General features: G+C 37.8%; 1 protein-coding gene across 1 annotated transcript; it reads right to left on the reverse strand.

The window, feature by feature from the left end:
- Positions 1 to 1,659: 1,659 nt before the first annotated feature.
- scara3 (scavenger receptor class A, member 3) lies at positions 1,660 to 21,317 on the reverse strand. Its single transcript, XM_041976822.1, has 13 exons — positions 21,085 to 21,317; positions 20,846 to 20,998; positions 11,005 to 11,040; positions 10,400 to 10,444; positions 9,593 to 9,712; positions 7,157 to 7,237; positions 5,894 to 6,012; positions 5,519 to 5,763; positions 5,087 to 5,306; positions 4,862 to 4,950; positions 3,782 to 3,974; positions 3,338 to 3,515; positions 1,660 to 3,254 (listed from the first exon to the last, which is right to left on the reverse strand). The coding sequence occupies exons 2-13, from the start codon at positions 20,850 to 20,852 to the stop codon at positions 2,761 to 2,763; spliced, it is 1,827 nt and encodes a 608-aa protein (XP_041832756.1). The 5' UTR covers positions 20,853 to 20,998; positions 21,085 to 21,317; the 3' UTR covers positions 1,660 to 2,760.
- Between the last annotated feature and the right edge of the window lie 813 nt (positions 21,318 to 22,130).

Below are 22,130 nucleotides of genomic sequence, written 5' to 3' on the forward strand. Positions count from 1 at the left end.
GTGGGTCCAGGGTCGTTTTGGAGGTGGGGTGACTGGGATTCGTGCTCTAGTACTTCTACTGATCTCTCGGGTCTCTGGGCCACCCCGGTTTGCCTCTAGCCTTCGTGGAGGCGTGGAGGCATCTGCATGATCACACTCGTCTTTAAGAACTCATTTTCTGCATGCTGACATCATCACTGCATTGTCCTGTAGGTTTATACACTAAGAGCTACTTTAGTTTAGGATTTTTGCTTGTGTGCTTCTGTTACTCTGGTTTTTGCTGTGAAACGTATTTGTTTGGTTTTTTTTAAGCTTGCTCTGCTCTTGCATCCCCTTTAGGTGCTCATGATGATTGTCATCATTGTTGTCCTGTAAAAGCCGTAGGAAATTCTCTGATGTGTTTTGGTGAGGAGACAAAAAATAGACTACTTCTGGTATCAATATCTTGTTCCTTGACAACAGATTATGCCTGTTTATTGTAACTCTGGCTTAAGGTCTGTTGCATGCTGAGACAAATATCTGGAGAGCAACTTTTGGTTTAATATAGGAAACAAACAGCAGACTCTAATGTTTATTTCCAGTGTTATTCTAGCCCAAACATCCACCCCATCCGCCTCCCTATTTCATCTCTGTAATTGTAACGCTGTACCTAACATGAATGGGTAAAAAAAAAGATATAAAATGCTTATTAAAAGTAATGAGCCACTATGAGCTTCAGTGTTCCCTGGCATTGATTCAACAAGTATTTGGGACAGTACTGGAGCAGTGGTGCCTCATTTGGTCTCTTGATGATGGTTTAGGTTTTCCCTTAAAATTTCTCTCATCTGCACCCCCTCACTCACTTCTTTGTAGCCTTGGGGGATGTTTTAAAAATATATTGTAAGAATGGATGCAACAGAAACTTGCCTGTGTGACCTATGGGATAATTGTATATCTAAAGACAGTGTCGTAGTGGTTAAAAGAGACTCATAGTGATAAAAAAATGATCATTCGATAATCAATCATTGCCACATCTGTAATAGTTTAACTGATTTTTCTTCCCCTCTTTTCCCAATTTCCATAATGTCTTGCTGCTTTTCTGATCTGGTTGATTTACACTGTCAGCGTCAGGTTTCTGAGGCAAAAAGAGCAAAAAGTGGCAAAGAGCAAATGTTCATGCCTTTAACAAGATGTCATGCAACCGCAGGAATAAGGTGGATTTTTGCAGGGGAAGTTTCGGTTTGAGATCTGGTTTCTCTAATGTCCCAGATGGTCTGACATGTTCCACCTCTGAGAAAAAGAAGGAAGCACTCTGAATGTAAAGTCCAGCAGGAGATCAGTGCAAGGGGGGGTTATTTATTTATTTATTTATTTTACATTTGCTTCTGCCTGTGTTAGAGATCAGCATTTCATACATTGTTGATAAGTCATACTCAGTAGTTTGCTTCTTGTAACATAAACCAGGTGAGATTCAGCTTGCAAAAGAATGTGATTGCTATTCTATCCAAACTATGTCAGTAATCGGACACATTTTTGGTAGAGTGCTTTAAGTACAACAACAGGCCAAATATAGAATGGAATCAAATGGGACGGATGGACATCTGCTTTCCATTAATGACAACATACCCGCTTTCCTTCTCAGTGCAACAATAACTCTGCAGTTTGGAGGAACATCATAATACTAAATACTAAGACAACGACTATGATTGAAAAAAGAGCATTTATTGAAGTTCAATGCAAGCCAGTCGCATTTCATTACAACAACCAGGTTTACAAAAAATGTGTGTTCCATTTGGAAAACTTTTACGTTGAGATAAAAATGGTTATTAGTGCATCATAAAACCCAAACGCTTACTAGAGTTATTACTGTACTATCACAGTTGACTGCAGACGAAACAAAGATTAACTTTGTATTTTTCCTTTTAATTCACTCTAATAGTTTTGTGAGTTTTCTTAAACAGAAATCGGATCAAATATTAATTCTGCAGCTGTAACCACACACAGGTCTAGTAGATGGGAAGTCTTCAGAGTGCCTGCTCTGACAACTAGCTTAACCTGTTACACTTTAAGAATCAGTAAAGTGCCTTTCTTGGAGATGTGTTAGAAACATGATGCATTTAAAAACAAAAAAAGAGGACCTTTTTTTTTTTTTATGTAAAACGTTACGTAGTGCACAGGACTGTAAATGTTTTTGCAGTCTGGACAGAAAACACACTTATTCAAGTCCTAATTTTTGGTTAACAGCCCTCTTATTTATTAAGCTCCCAGGAGGTCATCAATAACGTTCTTTGCTTCCAGTTCACTGAACAAACAAGTTAAAAGAAAAATGGTTCTATATTCCGGTTAATCTCATTATCTAATTCCTAATTGTGCTCTGTACAGTTAATATCAATATTTCAAATTCTATGTGAGCAGGTTCATATACATATTTTGGATTAAGACCACTACTATAAAGAGTTCAAAGATGGTCCAAACACAGTCCATTTGCAGCCTTGTAGGACTTCCATTACCTATCAACACATCAGTCTTTTAGGACAATTATGTCCTCTTATGTTTCAGGCTTTTTCTTTCATTTTATTTCATGTTAGCATGTTGTTTCATCCAAAATGTTTTCTTTTAACTTCCATCTTGAATTTTATTTGTTACATTTGCTCATAAAGGTCTTGTTTGTTTTGTATAATCCCGTAGAAAAGGACATTTGTGTTTCCAATCACAATGATTGAAATTCTTTGATTTCTTGTCTAATCACAATTCTTCAGCTTCTTTACAACAAACAAATCATCTCTGACTCTGTGTTTCTCTCTACTGTCTCTTTGAGCCAGCAGCAGGTGTAACAGTTCGCTGCTGAGGGATATGGGTGCGGTCGTGAATGTATGGCAAACCAGGGGGTCCAGGGGTGCCCGGTGGTCCTGGTGGCCCTGCTGGCCCTGTTTTTCCTCTTGGTCCTGGTGGCCCAATGATCCCTGGGAGTCCTGCCTGGCCCTGGATCCCTTGAGGCCCTGCTGGTCCTGGTCCTCCATCTTTACCAGAAGACCCCATATCACCTTTCTGGCCTCTTTCACCTTTGGCCCCCGGTTGACCAATTGAACCCTTGGCTCCTTTGATACCTGGTGCCCCTCTGTTGCCACTAGGCCCTGCTTCACCCTGTGCTCCTTTGGGGCCAGGAGAACCCTTCTCCCCAACAGATCCACGGCCTCCTATGGGACCTCTGTCCCCTTTGCTGCCATTCAGTCCTATGGGGCCTTTAGAGCCAGCCTCACCACGGCTCCCTTTTGGCCCAGGTGGTCCAGGAGCACCTGATGATATAATAGCAATATATTAATTAAAAAAATGAGCAGACTCATGTTCTCTGTTTATTTTTCCATGACATCTGCTGTACCTTTTAGTATAGTGAAGTTGCCTATGAGCTGTGTGTGAAAAACATCAACAAGCTTCATCTCCTCCATCACCATAGACAAGTTTCTCACATCCATATCCAGTCGGACATTCAGCACCATGTTCTGCTGCCTCAGCGTGTCGGCTAAGTGGAGGAGTAACAAGACCGTGTTGTTCATGTTCTGTATAAAGGAGAGCAGGATGACATGTGGATAAAGAACAGAAGCAGTTGCAAACTAAGAAACAAAAAGCAAAAAAATAAAATAGAAACTTCTATGTAGCAGATCGTTCATGCATCAAAAATAACAACTAGCCTTTTAGCTAACAAACTAGCTTGGGTGACCACCAGATTGAAAATTAGTTTGTAGTATTAGACCAATCAAATGCCTCAGATTGTCAACAGGTCATCATTCAGTTTGTTAACACACATAATGAGGTTCTTTACAACCTGTAGATCTTCTGTGTGTCTGCTCAGGCGAGAATGACAAGATGAGCTCTCGATGTTGATGTACTTGTACATGCTTTGAACATGGCTGACAGTGGCGTTGATGCTTGAGGAAATGGTGTCAATCTCCATCTCGATGGAGTTCAGACGACTGTCCAAGGCAGAGAAGCGCTCACCTGTCCGGTTCTCGTAATACCTAAAAAAAACAGTTGAAATTTGTACTAAAGGATCCAACTCTTTGTTACATGTCTCTCATTATAGGTGGTATCTTTCCACACAATCAAATACTAGGGTTAATTAGGTTAATTACTTATAGTTTATGATAAAGCACTGGTTTAACCTGAGTTAAGATTACGAAAGGGATTTTAACATATTTTTGAATAGGCCTATATTTTCTGCATCCTGTCTGAAATGACATACTCCAAACAAATGAAGTGTGTCTTTACAACTACAAGGGCTACATGTAGAATCTTAGAAAATTTAAATGGTTTTTCCCTTCTAAAAGAAAACCAGATTATCTTCAATAAAAACTAGAGGATAGCAGCCCAATTCATGGAATTTGTAATGTAATGTCTGATGAGTAAATGCAAAAATAGAAGCTAAAGCAGTGAACCTCATCAGTTTTATAGATTTTTTCAAGTGCTATGCAGGTAAATATCTCAGGAACCCATTAGCTGACTATAAAACCGTCTTCATCTTCATGTAAAGTGCCATCTTGTTTGTGTGGTTTGCTTGAAGTGCAGAAATTAGCAGAAGCTCTAAAGTGGACAGCGCTGTTCATTTGTTTTTGTTCCATTCCCATATAATTGATTGTGGTTTGAATTGTGCTTCATTTGGGTGGCAATGTTTGGTAGAGTATTTCAGCTGAGGGTCTCCCAGACATTTTTGGTTGAGATATGTGCAGATATGTGCAGTACAGGAGATCTTTGCTCATGTTAGATGGCACAGATCTCCTGTACTGCACATATATCATGCTGCCTCCTGTTACAGGGGGCTCTAGCCAAGAAGAGTTTAAGACTATAATAACTCTTTGAGAAATTATAAATCAAAATAATGTTCACTCATATTTGGTACATATATTACCTGGAATGGTAGTTAAGGTCATGCATGTTCTCTTCGTGTTCATCCATGAAAGACGTCACATTGTCGAGCTGCATCTGGAGGTTCATAACCTACAGAAAACATATGTTGGTGAGAATCCTCATAAAGATGTATTAGCATCAGCTACACAATCAGTTAAAATTCTTTGCTGAAAATCTTTTACAGATTTGTATGATTATATAAGTCTAGTTAAAGTAACGCACTAACCTGGTGTGTGAGGTCGTATAACACTTCAGTGGACATGGCGATTCTCTGTCGATCTATCATGATGCTGTTCTGGAGGAAACGCATGGTCTGTGAATTGCTGCTTGTGTTGGATTTCATTGCTCCAATAACTCGACTGTAGTTCTGCCAGTCAGTGGTTAACTTCTGGAGAACCAAATTGTCCTCATCAGCTTTTCTCTGCAGGGCATCAATCCACATTGTGCTGAAGAGGAGGGAGAGCACAGAAAAACATTACAGAAGAACAATAAAAATGGCTGCAGCATGACTCAACAGGTTTTCCTGAGAACTTTTTCGTATATCCATGTTCAACTTCCATTGTAATCGCTGATAAGACTGTTGATTGCTGAATCAAGCCCCAGCAATATATTTTTCTGTTTGTATGTTATGTGTGTCTTATATATGGTTTTCAGTCACCTGAGCGCCACTGTTGTGTTAATTTGCTGGGCTGTTGCTTTGATGTCATACTGATCCTCAGTCAGCGTTTTCATCTTCTCCTCAGTTTCCTCAATCACCTCCTTCCAGCCATCCACCCGATCCAGGTACCTTTCCAGGGACTGGTTAAGAAGTTTGATCGACACGAGATGGTTTTGGACTTCCCGCATCAGCTGGTTGCTGGTGGACTTTATGGTGGCCTGTGTTTGGGAGTTTTGGTCCAGTACCTAGAGGAGAATAGCAATGAAAGGGTGAGATCAGATTTACAAATGGAACATCTTTAGGTTTTTAATTGCTGGTCAAACAAAAAAAAAAGAAACCTGTATCACTGTGAACTTGCTTTTAGGTTTGTCATACCTGTTCTTGTCCCAGTATCATTTTCTGGATGTCTTCAAACTCTCCTTTTAGCCTGCTGATCTCCTCACTATAAAATGCTGCATCCAGGCAGCCTGAACAGTTAGATGTGGACCTCAGATCTAAGACATTAAGAAAGAAAACGAGGTAACAGGGAAGAAGAAACTGTTATCACAGATTGTACATAATGTAACTTATTGAGACCATATGTATATTTGTGCGTGAGAGAAAAAAACACAACATCGGCTGTACACTTCATAAATGAACCCTGAAACATATGGTAAAGGCAGGATCTACCTGACAAACAAATTTAATAGCTGTTCATGTGATGCTGAACAGATATTCTTTAGGTATTGTGGTGTTTAAATTGCTCTAAACAGCAATTAAATAGATTTTTCTATGGAAGTTCTTATGTGAACAAGATGTCCTTGGATATTAGATGTAATCTTGAACTTGAACTTACAATGAAATTGTTTAGTCACCATCAAGAATAAAATGAACCATAAATAATCTCATATGTTAGACAAGAACAGAAAACACCTAATTTAAAGGAAAATATGGCAAACTTCTTATCAGACCTTGCAAAAAGGCTTGTATTATTTATGTGTTTGTCTGTGTATTCATCTTAAAATTGCCCTAAAAACTGCTATGGGAGCCATTAGTTCTTTTTCAGACTGCTTGTTCTCACATAGATACCATAGTAAACTGCAGTTATGTCAGGACCCACTTGGCATCCCAAAGCAGGACACAGGAAAGCTTTTCAAGCCAGTATTTAAGGCACCGGATAAACAAAGATTAGATTTCTTTTCTAAACCAAAACCATGTTGCTTTAATTCCTAAACCTAATCAAATGACAAGCTGGTATTGAAACCAAAATGGAAAACAATATGTGAAGATAAAATGAAAAACATAAAAGCGAAAAGATGATAGGTAACAGTGCCAAACTGGTCCCACACAACTCCCAATCTAATAGCAATGTTGTTATAATAACACATCTGACAATAAGGGAGACAGTTTGTCCTACACATAAAATTGTTTTAATAAATTTGCATGCAAAGCTTGAGAGTGAAATGAAACTGTAAAGATGTGGACTGGTCAGCAAAACATTGAACTGAAAATTTATATTAAGCTTTGTAAAGTTGAGAGGAGATAAAGGTTGAGATACAACCACCACCTTATTAACTGTCAGGAAAGATATCAACTGAAGCTGCAATATAACACGAGTGAAGATAAAAATGATCTTTCATTTAATTTTAGTTACTTTACCCGTTATTCCTTGCTCAACTTTGGTGATCTTCTTGTGGTAGACTAATTCTTCCTCAGACAAGTTGTCCACCTTTTTGAACACTGACAACAGAAATGTTCAAAGGTAAGAAAATTGCTCACAATTATTCCTTAATTTCTGTTTCAGTTGCAGAAGGGAGCGATTATGATACATTAAGCTATAAGCTGTCAGAGTTCGATGTTTGGGGAAATGAGAAATTAAATCATTAGATTCAAAAATGCAAAAACATTAGGGAATAAAAGGGATACAGAAATGATTAACATCAACAGCAATTCACTGTTAACAAGAATTGGGAAGTGTTTCAGAGAGCACAAAAACTAAAAAAAAAAAGGAAGTTGTAATTCAGGCCTTGACAACAAAATACATTAAGTTTTCATTAGCAAGCAAATGCAAACAAAACACTGATGAATGATGGTTTTGCCAGCTGGCCAAGTTCTGCAGCCTTTGCATATTTCCCAATAGAGCGATAGCCATTTTATGAGTGTTTGGTGTGTACAAGTGTACATTTGTGAGAGTGCTAGTTTGTGTGATAGGTATTTTCAGGATTTTTCAGCATACTGAGCTCTGAGCCAGGGGACTAATGAAGGTCTGAACCATAGTTTGTCTGCATACATATAAATGCTTCCACATGTTCTGCACATACCTTATGTCCTACTGTATTAGCTGTGACAGTGATTATGAAATTGGCAAATTGCCTCTGTGGCAGCCTGAAGAACAATAGCTCCACCGAATCAGGCACAAATGCATACAATGTTTGCATGATCTGGATATGAACAAATGCACTTAGTAATATTTTTTCCTCATGAAGCAAAGCACTGAAATCATTCTACATTTATTACCCATCATATTTTTAATCTCTCTTTTCTTTCTTTTTCTTAAGCTTTATTGTTGTTCAGCAGCTGTGGCAGAATTTAACATAAACCTTAAGAGCTCTGTGTAGCTGCTGTAAAGAAATTGACTTGCATGCATACTAATTTGCATTGTTTATTAGTTTTCACTTTGGATAATTAATGAAGGATTAACAATACAATAATTATGTGTCATGTGTCTAATAGCATTTTTTTCACAAGATGTTACAATTTAAGACAGTTTGTCTTTATGTGTGACTTTTCAATAAAATATGTGATTGCTTGCATTAAAATCTGGTATCACTTCAAGTCTCATTCTCCCACCCTCCATATAAAAAATATGCAGTGAACTACATTTACAAAGCAAGTTTGAATGAAGCATCTAACCTTTTTAGAGCTAAAAATCTGACTGAAGGTCAATTATTTGAGTTATTTAAAATCCTTTTCTAGTTTATCAATTCTAAGGGCAGGGTGGTTATCATGAAAAGACTTTAGGACAACACTGCACAGAACAAAAATGGAAAACAGCCTGGTCTCAAAAGACCTTTGACATAGATTAATGAAGTGCAAACAGTAAATCTGCAGTTAAATGGTGTGTGAATTCTGCAGTCTTTGCTGAAAACCCAGTAAAAGGCATATCAGTTATCTTGGAGTAAGCTTTGGTGTACACCCAAAATGAAAACAACAAAGATAAAAATATAATTCTAAGATCTTGGTTTTCTCATTTGGCTTGATAAAGATTTTAAAACATTACTTTCAATGTAAAGATAAAGAATTTGAAACCATAATAGATGATCAAGCTAACTTTTAAAAACTTCTTTACTTCAACAGTTTGAGGAGATACATGTTCGTATTTAGCTTAGCATCTGGCCCCAGACTAACAACTAGCCTTGTGAAATGACTACTTGTATTTAAGTTAACAACACTAATAGCAAACATAAATATAATGGAGCAACTCTTCATCAGGGACACTGAAGGATAATAAATTCTTGTTAGTTAATTTAATTGGTCTAAACTGTCCCTAACATCAGTGTTCAGCTTAAAACAGAGCACAAACATGTACAGTATATCTATATATTTCCTGCACATGTGCACCAATAAATAAAATGGCCACACACAGTCAACAGCACTCTCCAAACAAAACTAAACTTTACTATGTTATGTACCTGAATACAGGTTTGTTTTCATTGTATTTTGCCTCACGCACCAGGTTTAACTCGTCCATCTGAAAATCCCTGAGCACCAGTATAAAATGAAGATTTACAGCTTTCAGCCCCAGTAAAAGTGATGTTAATGTAAAAAGCATCTGTTGCTGCTGAGCAGCTGTCGGGTAAAACATGGTATGTAGAACCAGGGAACATGTTCATTTGATCTTTGGGAGTTAAACTGTATGTGATTTATTAAAATATGGAAAAACTTACCATTCAGTATCTTTTGCTCAATGCATGTGTCAGCACTAATCAGTGGAATTAGCAAACAAATCACAAAGCTGAATGTAACCAGACTTAGCCGATGACATTACTGCAAGTGTGGCTGCAGAGTGAAAACTAAAAGTTAAACAGAGCTCACCAAGTGAAGCCAACACTGCAACAGTAATGATGAGGAAAGCAACAAATCCATAGAGCACTTTGACTGCCAGCTGGAGAGACTGGCTCTGCTGGCATCTCACACAGCCACCTCTAGTACGACCTGAAAATACAGAAAATCCGTTTTTAATGGCTGAAAGCAAAGAAGTAGTACAGCCAAGTTAGCAAACACTATTAAACAATAATATGCTGCTATATAAAGAAATATTGTATGCCCACTGGGTGTCACAAGAAGATGTCAACTTTGTTTGCAAATGGAAATGTTCTTTGATGCAAACCTGTAACCATGAATTTATTAAGGATTAAGTTTGACCATGTTTTTTTCTGTGCCTATAGCCTTTACCTAAACAAACAGCTTACTTGAGGTAGTGAAATATCCTTGGAGATTATTGGGTCAGATGGGACTTGAAAGTGGTTATAACAGCACCTTACATCCCTCCTACTGCTTAATTCTTGCATGCATACAACTGCATTTCACTGCCGTCTTGCATGTGCACGTGACAAATAAACAACTTAAAAACTTGAAAAACTGGGAAACGTTTTTAAAAATGGAAGTTATGCAAGCAAAATTGATTCTTTTTTTTTCTTAGCATGCACAACAGTTTTATGTAATGCAAAATGTAGACATGTTACAGCATTTTAGCCTACCTGAAGTGTAGTTTATTTTAATTTTTTCATTCTTCTTTGTTTAGTGCTGTGGACTAATGTATCTATGACACTTTCTGGTGTGAGATATACAACATGTCAGTAATGTGTTTTGAAACTAGATTTGTGTGCATATGAACCTCACCTCTGAATGAGGGCATCTCCTCCTCCTCTGCAGTGAAATCCTCGTCTGAAGAACAGAAAATGCAAAAAGCAGTTTGAGACCATGAAAATTTACGTGTTTTTTTTTTTTTTCTTTTCTTTTTTTAACCAGTCTCTTAAACATGCATGTGATAAGAAATGGATGTAGAATTTCTATAAATTTGCATCAACAACAATGTTGTAAACTGTTTTTAGTAACTTTGGTGTCATAAAGCAGAACCAATGTGATGTTTGACATCTTTATATAAATTTGACAGATGCACAGAACTTGTTCTGCAGCCAGGAGGACATTTTTTTATTCTAGGCATGTGTTTTTTATGTGTTTGTGATAAAACTAAATAGATCTGAGGGCTATTGAGTCACTTGTACGCAAGATAGCCATTGAAAAATCTGCTGGAATTGTCTTTGTAATGTGAGTGACAAGCATGTTGGCTGTAATTTAGTTTGTTTAGTTTGTCAAAACCTTCTTACTCATTAGTGCGGAGCATTATGACTGAATGTAGAAATAGGAGACTGATAATCAAATGCAATAAAATGAGTTATTTCTATTATTTTTGGTGGCAGAAACCTGAATATTCTGATCATTACCTTTGAAAAGCTGGTTCTCGAATCCACCATAGATATCTGCAAAACAAGAGGAAGAGACACAGCAGATATTTTAATTATGAAGGTGACTGAAATTTAATCCTTTTTGGTCTCCAAGGTTTATCACTTCTGCCATTAATCGCATAAACCAGCTGCCTTACAATCCATCTTCCCCCCTGCACTGCACTGATGTGCAGCATGAGGCTGCCATCTCCCAGCATGTTTTTGTTTGGCTCAGATGTTTTTCTGAGTTTTTGCACACTCAGTAGAGAAGCATGAGAGCTGCTGTGGGTTTTGTGTGCTGATTCATGTGGGAGTTTTATGTGTGTTTGAGGAGGTTGTCATCACATACTGGAAAAGGGAAGCGAAAGCAGGACAAGATTTAACCAGAGGGCTTATAAACCAGATACCCTCAGATGGTATTAACTGTCCCACAATACGTTTGACTTCATGTTTTTATAGCTGTATGCATACTTGATAGACTTTATTGAATATGTCATTAACAGTACACCTTCCAGCACCACACCTGAAGCACTACTGATGTGGAGCTGGAAGTTTAGGAAGCGTGTAGTTACTTTTCCTTTTTTTTCCCCCTCACAGGAAAAAAAGAAGATTGAGAAAAGCTGAGGACAGATACTTGGATATTTGGCTGTGTGGGTTTTCAGACAGCTCGAATATTATGATATATAGTCATAATGAAAATGTTTTTCTTCCTTTGCACCTGAAAGTGTTATACATTTCAGTCATGTCATGCAACCCAGTTTCCATTACCATTTTACATGTCTAGAAACCACAGATGCATTATGAATTAATGTTTTTAAGCTACAGATGTTCAGTCATATCATCGATCAAACACAGAAATCTCAAAGTATTTTACACAAAGATATATACAATTTGTGTTTAATACAACCCAACCATGCATAAGAATAATCTTAATGCCTCTCACTTACAGATATGTATAAAATTAACATTCCTCAGTGATGAATAAATATCATGTCAATATTTTTCAGAAAATGATATGTATAGTGTTTCTCAGCAACAACATCCACATATTTGCATTAGCTCAAATCCTTGTACAGACAAAGTTAAGAATTCTTATAAATCTTTAATGTAGAGCATCATTTTAGTTTGGTTAATAGGTTCCAATCCCTTCACTCCCAGTCAATATGTTCATCAAAAAGATAATAGAGCAACAAGCAAATTTCTGCCCCTAGAGACGACACACAAATACAGGGAAGGCTGGACAGGCTGTAAGGAAAAGCAGCCAGAGTGCAAACTTAAGTGGACAGCAGCAGCAAACATTGACCACCCACATTCCAAGCATACATTTACTAGATGGTTTGTGCCATTCACACCAGATCACGTGTGAAACAGCAGTACAGCTGGAGCTGTCTGGCTAAACTAGCAACTAAGCACTAATTTATTACTGGAGGTTGGAGGGGTGACTGTGACATAAAATGCTGGACATCTGTCAGGGAGACGTGAGTTCAACACAAGAGTGAATAAACTATTGTAGATTGTAAAAAAATATTTTTTTTAGGATTCTGAAAATATATTGGTTAATGTTCTGACATGTTTCATGAAGTATGACTTTGAAATGAGAAGATAATGTTTTTGTGGCTGAGAAAAAACAGGATTAAACTAAACTGTAACCCAAAAGGGAACTCTAAGGAGTCTTCTTGCTTATATTAGATACTGTATTCTGCAGCAGGTTAACTATGCAACTCTGAAAAGTTTCTTTTCTTCCTCTTCTTACATGTTAATGGATTTTGGATCAGGTAAACACTAAAGTTGCACACCTCCTAAACCTGTGGTTCCCAACCTGTTTTCCTTGGGGATCCCCTTCATGCAAATACTAAATAGCCATGGACCCCCCTGCCCCACCCCATGCTGAAACCATGCTTGGTTTTATGCTTTCAAAAGTGAGATTCTCACCATGAATAATGGATTCTGGCACGTCCTGTCCTTTGATGAAGCCAAAGTTAACTTAACAACATATAGCCTTACTTTTTTTTTAAAAATAGGGAATTCCAGATGACTTCCTGTCAAATTCACACATTTGCTACTTCAGTTTGTTTGCCTGAGACCTAATAGTCAAGAATTGGTTTTACAATTCTGTGGTCACAATTGTCTTCCATTCCTACAGTTCAAACATAACTCATTTACTTTGTGCTTTTCTATCAAAATAAAAAATGTTGGTTTTTATTGTTCATTTTTGAGTCTTTTGCTTTCCTGTGGAATTTCAGAAAGCTAAATGTCTTGTGTTGGTCTGTCTCTGTGGTTAACCACATCATTATAATCTGTGATAGTGAAGAAAAACGTTGCTTGTAGGAGAATGTCAGCAGCAGTTTCTTACAATATCAGATTTCCTGAGTTCATTTGTTATTATTTTCTTCTGTTTTTAAACCAACAGTTCAAGTTACTGCACGTGGCAAGAATTCAGCATTCCTAACTCAAACAACTGTGTTTAATCACGATCATTTGACATGTGGGGAAGTCAACAGGTTTGGAACCAGGATGAAGTTGGAGAAGAGAAATGTTAGGTTAGGCAAAACCAAATAAAGACAATGACATCATATGTATCCACAATGTGAGTGAAGTTTTAATTCTGTATTTGCAAATGGCACAGTGAGCCAAATGTTTACATGAGTCAGTGGTGGAACAGCTGAGGTCAGGTCTAGGTGGACCAGTCACAAAACTCCAGGGCTTACATAATGATGGAGAGGGGACAGAGAGGGAGAAAAGAGAAACTGTATGTCCACAAGGATTATTATCTAGCTGAATATTTGGGACAACGCAAAACAATTTACAAGGAAAACTGAAGGTTTAAGGCATGTTGTAGTGAGCGCATACATTACACCTGCCACTAATGGGAAATGACACGCTGTCATCATCCAGTGAATCTCTAAATGCAGCTTTGGGTAGTTTTAAGGTAAAAGTTAATTATGTTTAAATGTCAGACTGCTGTCCTTTTAACAGACTGATGATACATATATCGTGTCTGAAAAAGCTGTGCTAAAGTTTCACCAGATCCCAATTCAACTCCAAAGAGATTTTTTTTAATCATCTCTCAGCTCCTTTGTATAGTTTTAACATTGCACACTATCATTATTTTGGATTGTGGTGAAAAGTTTTTATGTCCCAAACTAGTCTTAATCCTGTTTCAGAGACCTTTCCACCCTCATTAACAGATAAATCTGGGGCAGAAGTTGAATTCCTGTCATTTTTTTAGGCTTTGTGGTACAAAAAAATGCCACATTAAAATGTTTAAATGTCAGCACATTATTTGTTATTGGAATCTGAGATATCATAATCTGTATCCACCCTCAAATATCCACCAGCCCTGTGGTTGCCTTTCTCCTACTTTCACTTTTCTCTCCTCCTGTTTTCACGGCTCTCTGTGGGGAAAAACAAGACAGAAACTCATGTCTGTCTCGTTAGTGAGGAAGCTGACCTGTCCAATGCACACAGAGCAGAACTGAGCTGACCTGACAGCAGCACAGCTAAGCCAGGTCACACCTATTCAGTCAGGCAAAACACAGTGGAACTACTAAAAAGCATATTTGGTTCAATGGAAAGACTTATTTTTCCTTTTTTTCTTAGAAATTGCATTGCATGCTATAATCTGAGCAGAAATTTGTCAATATTTGGTGCAAAATATATCCCCTTAAACTAAACAGAACATCATCGTACATCATTCAAAGTATAAAGTTTACTTTCCTGTCACTGGGTTGGGTCTTATTATTTATTCAAAACTATTCTTACAACAATGTCCAACTGGTTTCTGGAAATCTTTTTCTCTAAACAAACTGCATTCAGGCACAGAAACTCCTTCTGTGTTCAAAACTGCTGCAAGGTGGAGAGGAATGAGGGTGAGAAAAGAAAACATATTTAACATGATATAAAACTTGTCATCTAAAATTTAAAGGTCAAAAGCCATAAAATAAAAGTCTGACAATGCTGCTACTACATTTCATGTAAATTTCAAATGTATCACCAGAGAAGGGGATTTATATTATAAAAAATAATGTGAAAATGTTTTAATAATGGCATCTTTCATCTATAGTGTTGTTTAAGTGTTGTTGAAATACTTGATTCAAAAGGATCAATAATGCACATAATCAGCTCTATATTTTCATTGCAGGGCTTCACTAGAGTAGCTTAGCATTGCTTAAAGTTCAAAATGAACCTTTTTTTTAATCTATACTGGCTCTTTATGTGGTCCCTTTTACAATGACCTGTCTGCAACAACCAGATAAGACCATGTATTTTTAAGACCTTTTGGACACGAGCATGGGTATTTTTATAATTGTATACTTCTCAATGCATTTGCACCTATCCACATATAAATGTCTGTTTTGAGCACTGGAATTGATCATTTCAGAAAATGTCTTCTAGGCTGAAGATTTTCACTGATTTTTATTTATGTAAACCAACATTTGTGGCTTGTGACATGAGATTGTGCACCAGTACCTCATTGGTTTAATGAAACAAACACTATAAACTACTTGGTATTCTTTATTTCCATGTAAATGGTAAACGTAGCCAACATGGAGCAATTGGAGTAATGGAGACATCAGAATGCATTATGGAGTACACAATAAAACAACACTCCAGTGACACTGAACCTGATGCCAACATGACCAGAAGGTTAGAAACCATTTTGAAATCACCTCTGAGTCAGAATAGTTACTTCATACTGTGTTGGTGCATTTTAATGTTGACCAAGGTGGTATTTTGAGAATGAAGGAGAGGAAAATCACTGTCCTTAAAAATGCCCCCCCCCATTACTTTGTCTTACTGTTCCATGAAGAAATGTGTAGGTAAAAAAAAGGCAATGAATAGATTATAGATGTAAATAAATGTATAAAACTCCAACTACCAGGATGTTGCCATTTACCCCCATGGAGTCTCCATCCTTCCTCTTTCCCCATTAAACATGTTTTTTCTGACTGCAGTGCCAAGTCTGCTAACCATCAGCACCACCCCATGTTTGTGGTTTTTCTCCTGTGGTTTCTTTCTAGGGGGTTTGGACTTTCCAAACCCCTTCCCAACCCTCTCTCCCTCCCTTCACCCCTCTATGGACTTTAATTCTGCCAATGTATTGTGCGTAATGTTATCCTTTTGAGTCACTTGCCCCAAATGTCCACTTACCTCACCACATCACTTAGTCCATAATAAGATCTAACTCACCAACAGAGATGCCAACGTTACATAAAGATCTATAGAAACAGCTTTGCTATTAAAATGCCCAGTACTTTATTGATGTATTTTGATTTAAAAAAAAACACACACATTAAAAACATCAGTAAATCCAAGCCAACCAGAGTCGGAAGATGGGTGCTACCATGGAGAAAGTCGTGACCACAACTCATGAAGGCATACAAGTTGCTCTCCAAATAATTTTGACATCTCTGACCTTTGGGTACCCTCTGATTGGAATGTGAGATCTCTACAGTACTTTAAATACATGGTATGTGTTGCTGCTGTCTCCAAGTCAAGCCATTACAAGAGAATGTTCTTTTTCTTGTGGTTTGACACTGAAATTGGAGATTTTCAGATTCACAATCCTGTAAAAACATCAGGGTTTCTCAGGACTGAGCTGCTTTGTAGCTCAGGGCTGAGACTAACAGACATGCTTGGTTAGGTTTACAAGGCTGCAAGGCCAAAGGGTGTGTAGTATATTTTTTTTATTTTCAAGCCAATTTGGTATATTTCTTTCCCACCAATTTCATGCATTGACCACAAATTCAGAGGTACATAAATGCCAGAAAAGCTGGAGTTACAGCCTCACTGTTGTATTTGAACCACTTAAAACACCCAACAAATCTGTATTTTTCAGAACAAAGAAAAGGGGAAAAAATTATTTTTCAAGATTTGGCAAAACAACAAAGTTATAGCAAATGAAAATATATGACCCAACTATTCAGGTGACCAGAAGTCTGTACTATTACATACTATTACTGCAATTTCAAATGTCTTTTATTGTTGGGAAGTACAGTAGACAAACTTTTGTACTACTAAGGGTAAGAAGGAAAGTTGATATAGATGTGCCAATTGTACAAAACAAAAAAACTAACAAAAGAAACACTAGCAGGTGATGAAAGGAGACAAGATAGCAAATATGAAGGACCTCTGGTAAATCATAAAGGCTGGCAGCAGAAAAAACAAAAACATATGACAAATCATAAAGAACATATTTTCTAAACCATCACTAAGCAATGTTCCTTTTTGCTGTGCATTTCCACCCTAATATCACTCCACTGGTGTCTATATTATTGCTTTGTCAGAAACCATGTCATCACTTATCAATACTGAACATCACATGTCAACGTGATTTTGACATGATCATGACTTTCTATGTCATTATCCTAAGTTGCTAAAGCAAAGAATTAAAGCTTTAAAGAAACATTACTGTTCTTTGGCAGATTTTCACACTTTGGCATCCTCTAAAGACTTTTTGTTATCCTTCATGTATACTGTCTCTTTTCTGAGTCCTCTCCGGCCAGTAAAAGTCAGTTAGATTTTGACTAATCTTATCCATTGCTTTGTCACTTTCTCTTTCTTTCTTGTTTCCTCTCATAATGTCCTGTCATCTTTCTTTGCTAATTAAAACTGGTGTTTTAAAAAAAAAACTTCCAGTAATACAATGTTAGGATTTCCATGTTTTTAGTTCATATTTCAAGACATTTAAGTGTAAATAACATTTATTTAAAAGAAAAAAGAAAGAAACTCTTATTGAAAACCAGAAAATCTAACACACATTGAGCCATTTCCTTTTGCCTACTCTTTCCTTGGCTTTTGCCAGCCATGCACCTGCCTCCTGTCCTCCTTTGTGCCTTCCATTTCTCCCCCTCCTCTCCAGCTCAGTTAGGAATGTATGAGGCAGCATGTTTTGTTCTGCTTGGGCAAGGCTGGAAACCACATTAACAGTACCCCTGCACAGTTTGGCTGACAGGATCATTGTATGTTCTTAAGTAGGTCAATTTGCAATGTCGTCTTGTGGTTTTATTTAACTTCTGTAAATTTCTACTTGTAAGCAAACCTCAGTTTCCTTTAATTAGCTCTCTTATGTAACACAAGTAAAATTATTTCATGCTAACCTGTTTAAATTTCATCATGTAAAACACAAGACGGAAAACTGTTTATGTTTTAAAGGAGAAGCAGAAAAACTTGTTAAAATCCACAAAACAAGAAGCATTAAAGAAGAAATATTTTGCTGCTTTCTGAACAGTGACAGCTCAGTTGACTTTGGATTAGGTTTTTCATTTGTAATACCTCAAAATCAAATTAACTAAAATCCTGGATAAGACACTAAGCAGAACCTGAATGTACCAGCAACTTTAAATTATCTAAAACAAGCAGAGAGCAAACACATAGTTTAGTGCTCACTTGTAGACTTTGCATTTCTTTATAGAAGATGTACATATCCTCTAGATACTATTAGATGATCGATGGCAGGAGTTTTCATGCATCACTTGGCAGCAACAATGTTTCTAATATGAATCTAAAATTCAAAGTAAATCGCTACATTTAAACTAATTGATGGTCTAAAACAGGCATGTCAAACTGGTCCAGCAAAGGGCCGTGTGGCTGCAGGTTTTTGTTCCAGCCAGCCAAGAGCACACAGTTTGACCAATCAGCTGTCTGAAGACTGAGATCAGTTGATTGAATCAGTCAAATCTGGTGTGCTGCTGCTTGGTTGGAACAAAAACCTGCAGCCACACGGCCCTTTGCTGGACCAGTTTGACATATGTGGTCTAAAACATGCCATTGTACACCATGTGATTTCAGATGATGTTACTACTATGTCCACATTACTGCTCAGCTTTAGTTCTGTTCCTGTGGACTTGAAGATGTCATTTTAAGTAGTAATTATTTGCTCATACATGATACACATTACTCTTCAACTGGTAGGGATTTTCTGGCCCTCCACAGAAAAGTAAGTTTCTGTGATGAATCATTCTTATTTATTGCATTTTTCATGCACATTGAAACAAAAAGTTTGGTGGGACCTTTCTTTGTGGAGTTTGCATGCATGGGTTTTTGCTTTGTTGTCCGTCTTCCTCCCACAGTCATACAATATGCATGTTAGGTTCACAGCTGATTCAAAGTTGACACTTGTAGTGAGTGTGAGTGAGCGTGATGGCTTGTCTTATTTGTCTCTGTGTTGGCCCTGTTATGGACTGGCAAATTGTCTCATCTGATGGCAGCTGGGTTAAACTTGAGCAAAGCTCTAAACTAAGGTATTAAATAACACTTGATTAGATTTAGGCACTAAAACCAAATGTTTAGGTTGTGGCACAAAATCCGCCTTGGTAGGCTTAGATATCAAAAAACACTTGCATAGGCTTTGGGGGCTTTGGGTGTGGTTTGTGCGCTAGCCACTGGGTAGGTAGGGCACAGAGCAAGGGAGAAAGGTGTACAAATCACATCCCAGTTCAGTGCCAGTTGCATTGCAACTGAAAGCATGTCTAGGAGGTTACTAGTTTTCCCAGACATTGATGCAGGATATATTTTGTTGTCAGAGAAAAGCCCTGGAAAGGTGATGAGCAGCAAATAAGAGGGTGTGAGTTCAAAATATTCTCGTGGCAAGACAAGTTTACTTCAGGTTGAGTATGGAATACATTAACGGCCTGTTTGTGAGAGTTGCTTACCAAAATAAAAACAGCTTATTACTCCATACAATGTCTGGCCAGTTGTCTGATATGTGTGATTTGTTTAGATCTGTGATTTCCCCTGATTAGACTTGTAGACTGTAGAGCACATGGATGACACATCTGACCTTGCCCTACACCCAGCTTGGCATAACTCAGACTTGTTCCTACATCACACAACATATAGACATAAATTGGTTTGAAAGTGGAGTGCAGCGTCAACTGCATGTGAAAGCCCTTTTCAAAATTAAAAAGTAATTTGAGTTGAATTTGCTCAAAACAGATGGTTCACTGCATGTTTCCCACCCTAATCCCCATCAACAAACTACATTCTTCTGTGTAAAAAGAAAAAAAGAAATTTCCTTCTACTCTTTTTTTACAGTTTGTCACTGGATAGTAGCTGGTCTCTCCTTGCAGACAACACTTCCTGAATACAAATCAGGTAAACAACATCAAACTCTAAATAAAACCAAGTGATTGTGATCATATACTATAGTATAAACATCCAATAAACAGTAGACCAGTGGTCACCAAGCTGTTGTTGATCAATTTCCATTTAAATTATGATAAAAGAGCAATGAAGCTTGTAGTTAATAATAACAATAACACAAACAACTCTGCAATATTCCAGTTACTGTCAGTGAAGAATAAGTCAGCACTTATCATGTTGTCTGTCAGCATTGTATTTCCCATACTGTAAGTCTGGGAAGCATGAAAAGCCCCTGCCCTCTTCAAAGCTACTGGCAGCTCTCCTTTCATTCCATGTTGTGAAAACTCTCCAATTCAACTCTTGTGTTTTCCCTCTCCTCCTTTTAGGGGGAATATTAAGTTAGACTGTGGGAGATTGGCAGGGTAGAGAAAATTTTATGTTTTACATAATGGTTCTGTGGTTCACACACACACAGAGTTTTAAAGCTGACTGATCAAAGTCTCACGTCCAACAACAACAACCGCGCGCTTTCTCGGTATCCATGCTGCCAAGTTTCAAAGCTGATGAGGAGCATATGTGACCCTGTGGCCTGTGCAGGTGCCGGCCTGCATGGCACCATGACAGATCCAGTTCCTGTTTACATGTTTTAATGTTTTTCACTTAAGGAAATGCACTCAGCTGATGGTAGGCCAACAAAGGCAAAAAAATAGGATATTTATAATTGGCAAGATGTGACATAATGGGGAAGTACTATTACCTTTCATGATTTCTGACTCCAGAATCCTGTATGGAGATGCTGGTCCAGTTTCCCTATCCTTAGGCGGATGGTGGAGATGATGATGAAGTCTTCTTCAACGTTTTTTCCCACAAAAAAAAGCTGTTAGTCCGTGCTCCAACTGTCACCAGATCTCTAAATAAAGAGAGCCCCAGAGTCACGCAACGTCTTACTTCCACAAATTAGGAAGTAACCACATCAAGCACAGAACTGGATTTTACCTCATCCAATATGGCAAAAATACAAAACATCTCAGCATCCCAAGAAAAACAAACAAAAAATTGGTATTAGGATAATCTCAGTTAATAAATTTCTGACATTTCTGCAGAAAACTGCTCAATGTTTCACTTTTGAACATGTGTTTGCATGCAGCTCTGTGGCATCCTCCCTCTCTCATGCAGCCCAAGAACGCTAAACCTCCTCAGACAGAAACCATGTGCTACTTTGAGAAGGGAGGGAAAATGTTGGAGGAGGGATATAAAAAAGGAAGAGAGATTAAGAAGAAAGAGAGACAGAAGAGAGAGAGAGAGAGAGAGACATGGTAGGGGAACAAAGAAAGTGGAAAATGAGGGAGGGACTGGAAAAGGGACAGGATGAAGAAAAAAAGGATGGGGAAAGAAACAGGGAGTGTCCATGTGTTTTGTTGAGAGTCAGTTTTGTGGCCGAGGCTAATTGCTAACAAATGTTTGAACGTTGTGGGGTAAGCACCTTGAAATCTGTGGCCTTGGCATATGAGATGGGAAAAAAGTTTTTCTGAGCACACACCTATGAACACACAGTAACACAGGCGTCAAAGCTGTAATCCCTTTCTGGCACCTTTGGGGCAGTCTTCTCAGCTTGCTCCCAGTAACCTCAGCTATCAGTGTGTTAGAAAACGGCAGGTGTTATTCTCGCACCGACGCACACATCCGTCCAACCAGCTGACGAAGCAGCTCCAGCGGCTTTCTGGCAGCTGTTTAATTCAGCTCCTATATTTCTTCTCCTGCACTCACTGTGGCATTTTCTACACTCATGAACATGCATAGACCTGTATAATTTGATTCCATTTTTCCATGCATGTTTTATCCAATTCAGGACCAAAAGAGCTTAGAGTCAATCCACCAGGCAGTGTTCAGACGTTCGGAATTGCATCCAAATTTCAAAGGAATGTAATTAATTTGGTAGATGCTGCACCTTGTCAGTGTGGGTTTAAGATGAGGAGGGGCTTTTCAACCAGTAAGCTAAAACCACGAGATTTAAAACAAGCAGAAAAATGTTGTGTTCCTAT

The sequence above is a fragment of the Melanotaenia boesemani genome, chromosome 22 (genome assembly GCF_017639745.1).
Source record: "Melanotaenia boesemani isolate fMelBoe1 chromosome 22, fMelBoe1.pri, whole genome shotgun sequence".
NCBI lineage: Eukaryota > Metazoa > Chordata > Actinopteri > Atheriniformes > Melanotaeniidae > Melanotaenia > Melanotaenia boesemani.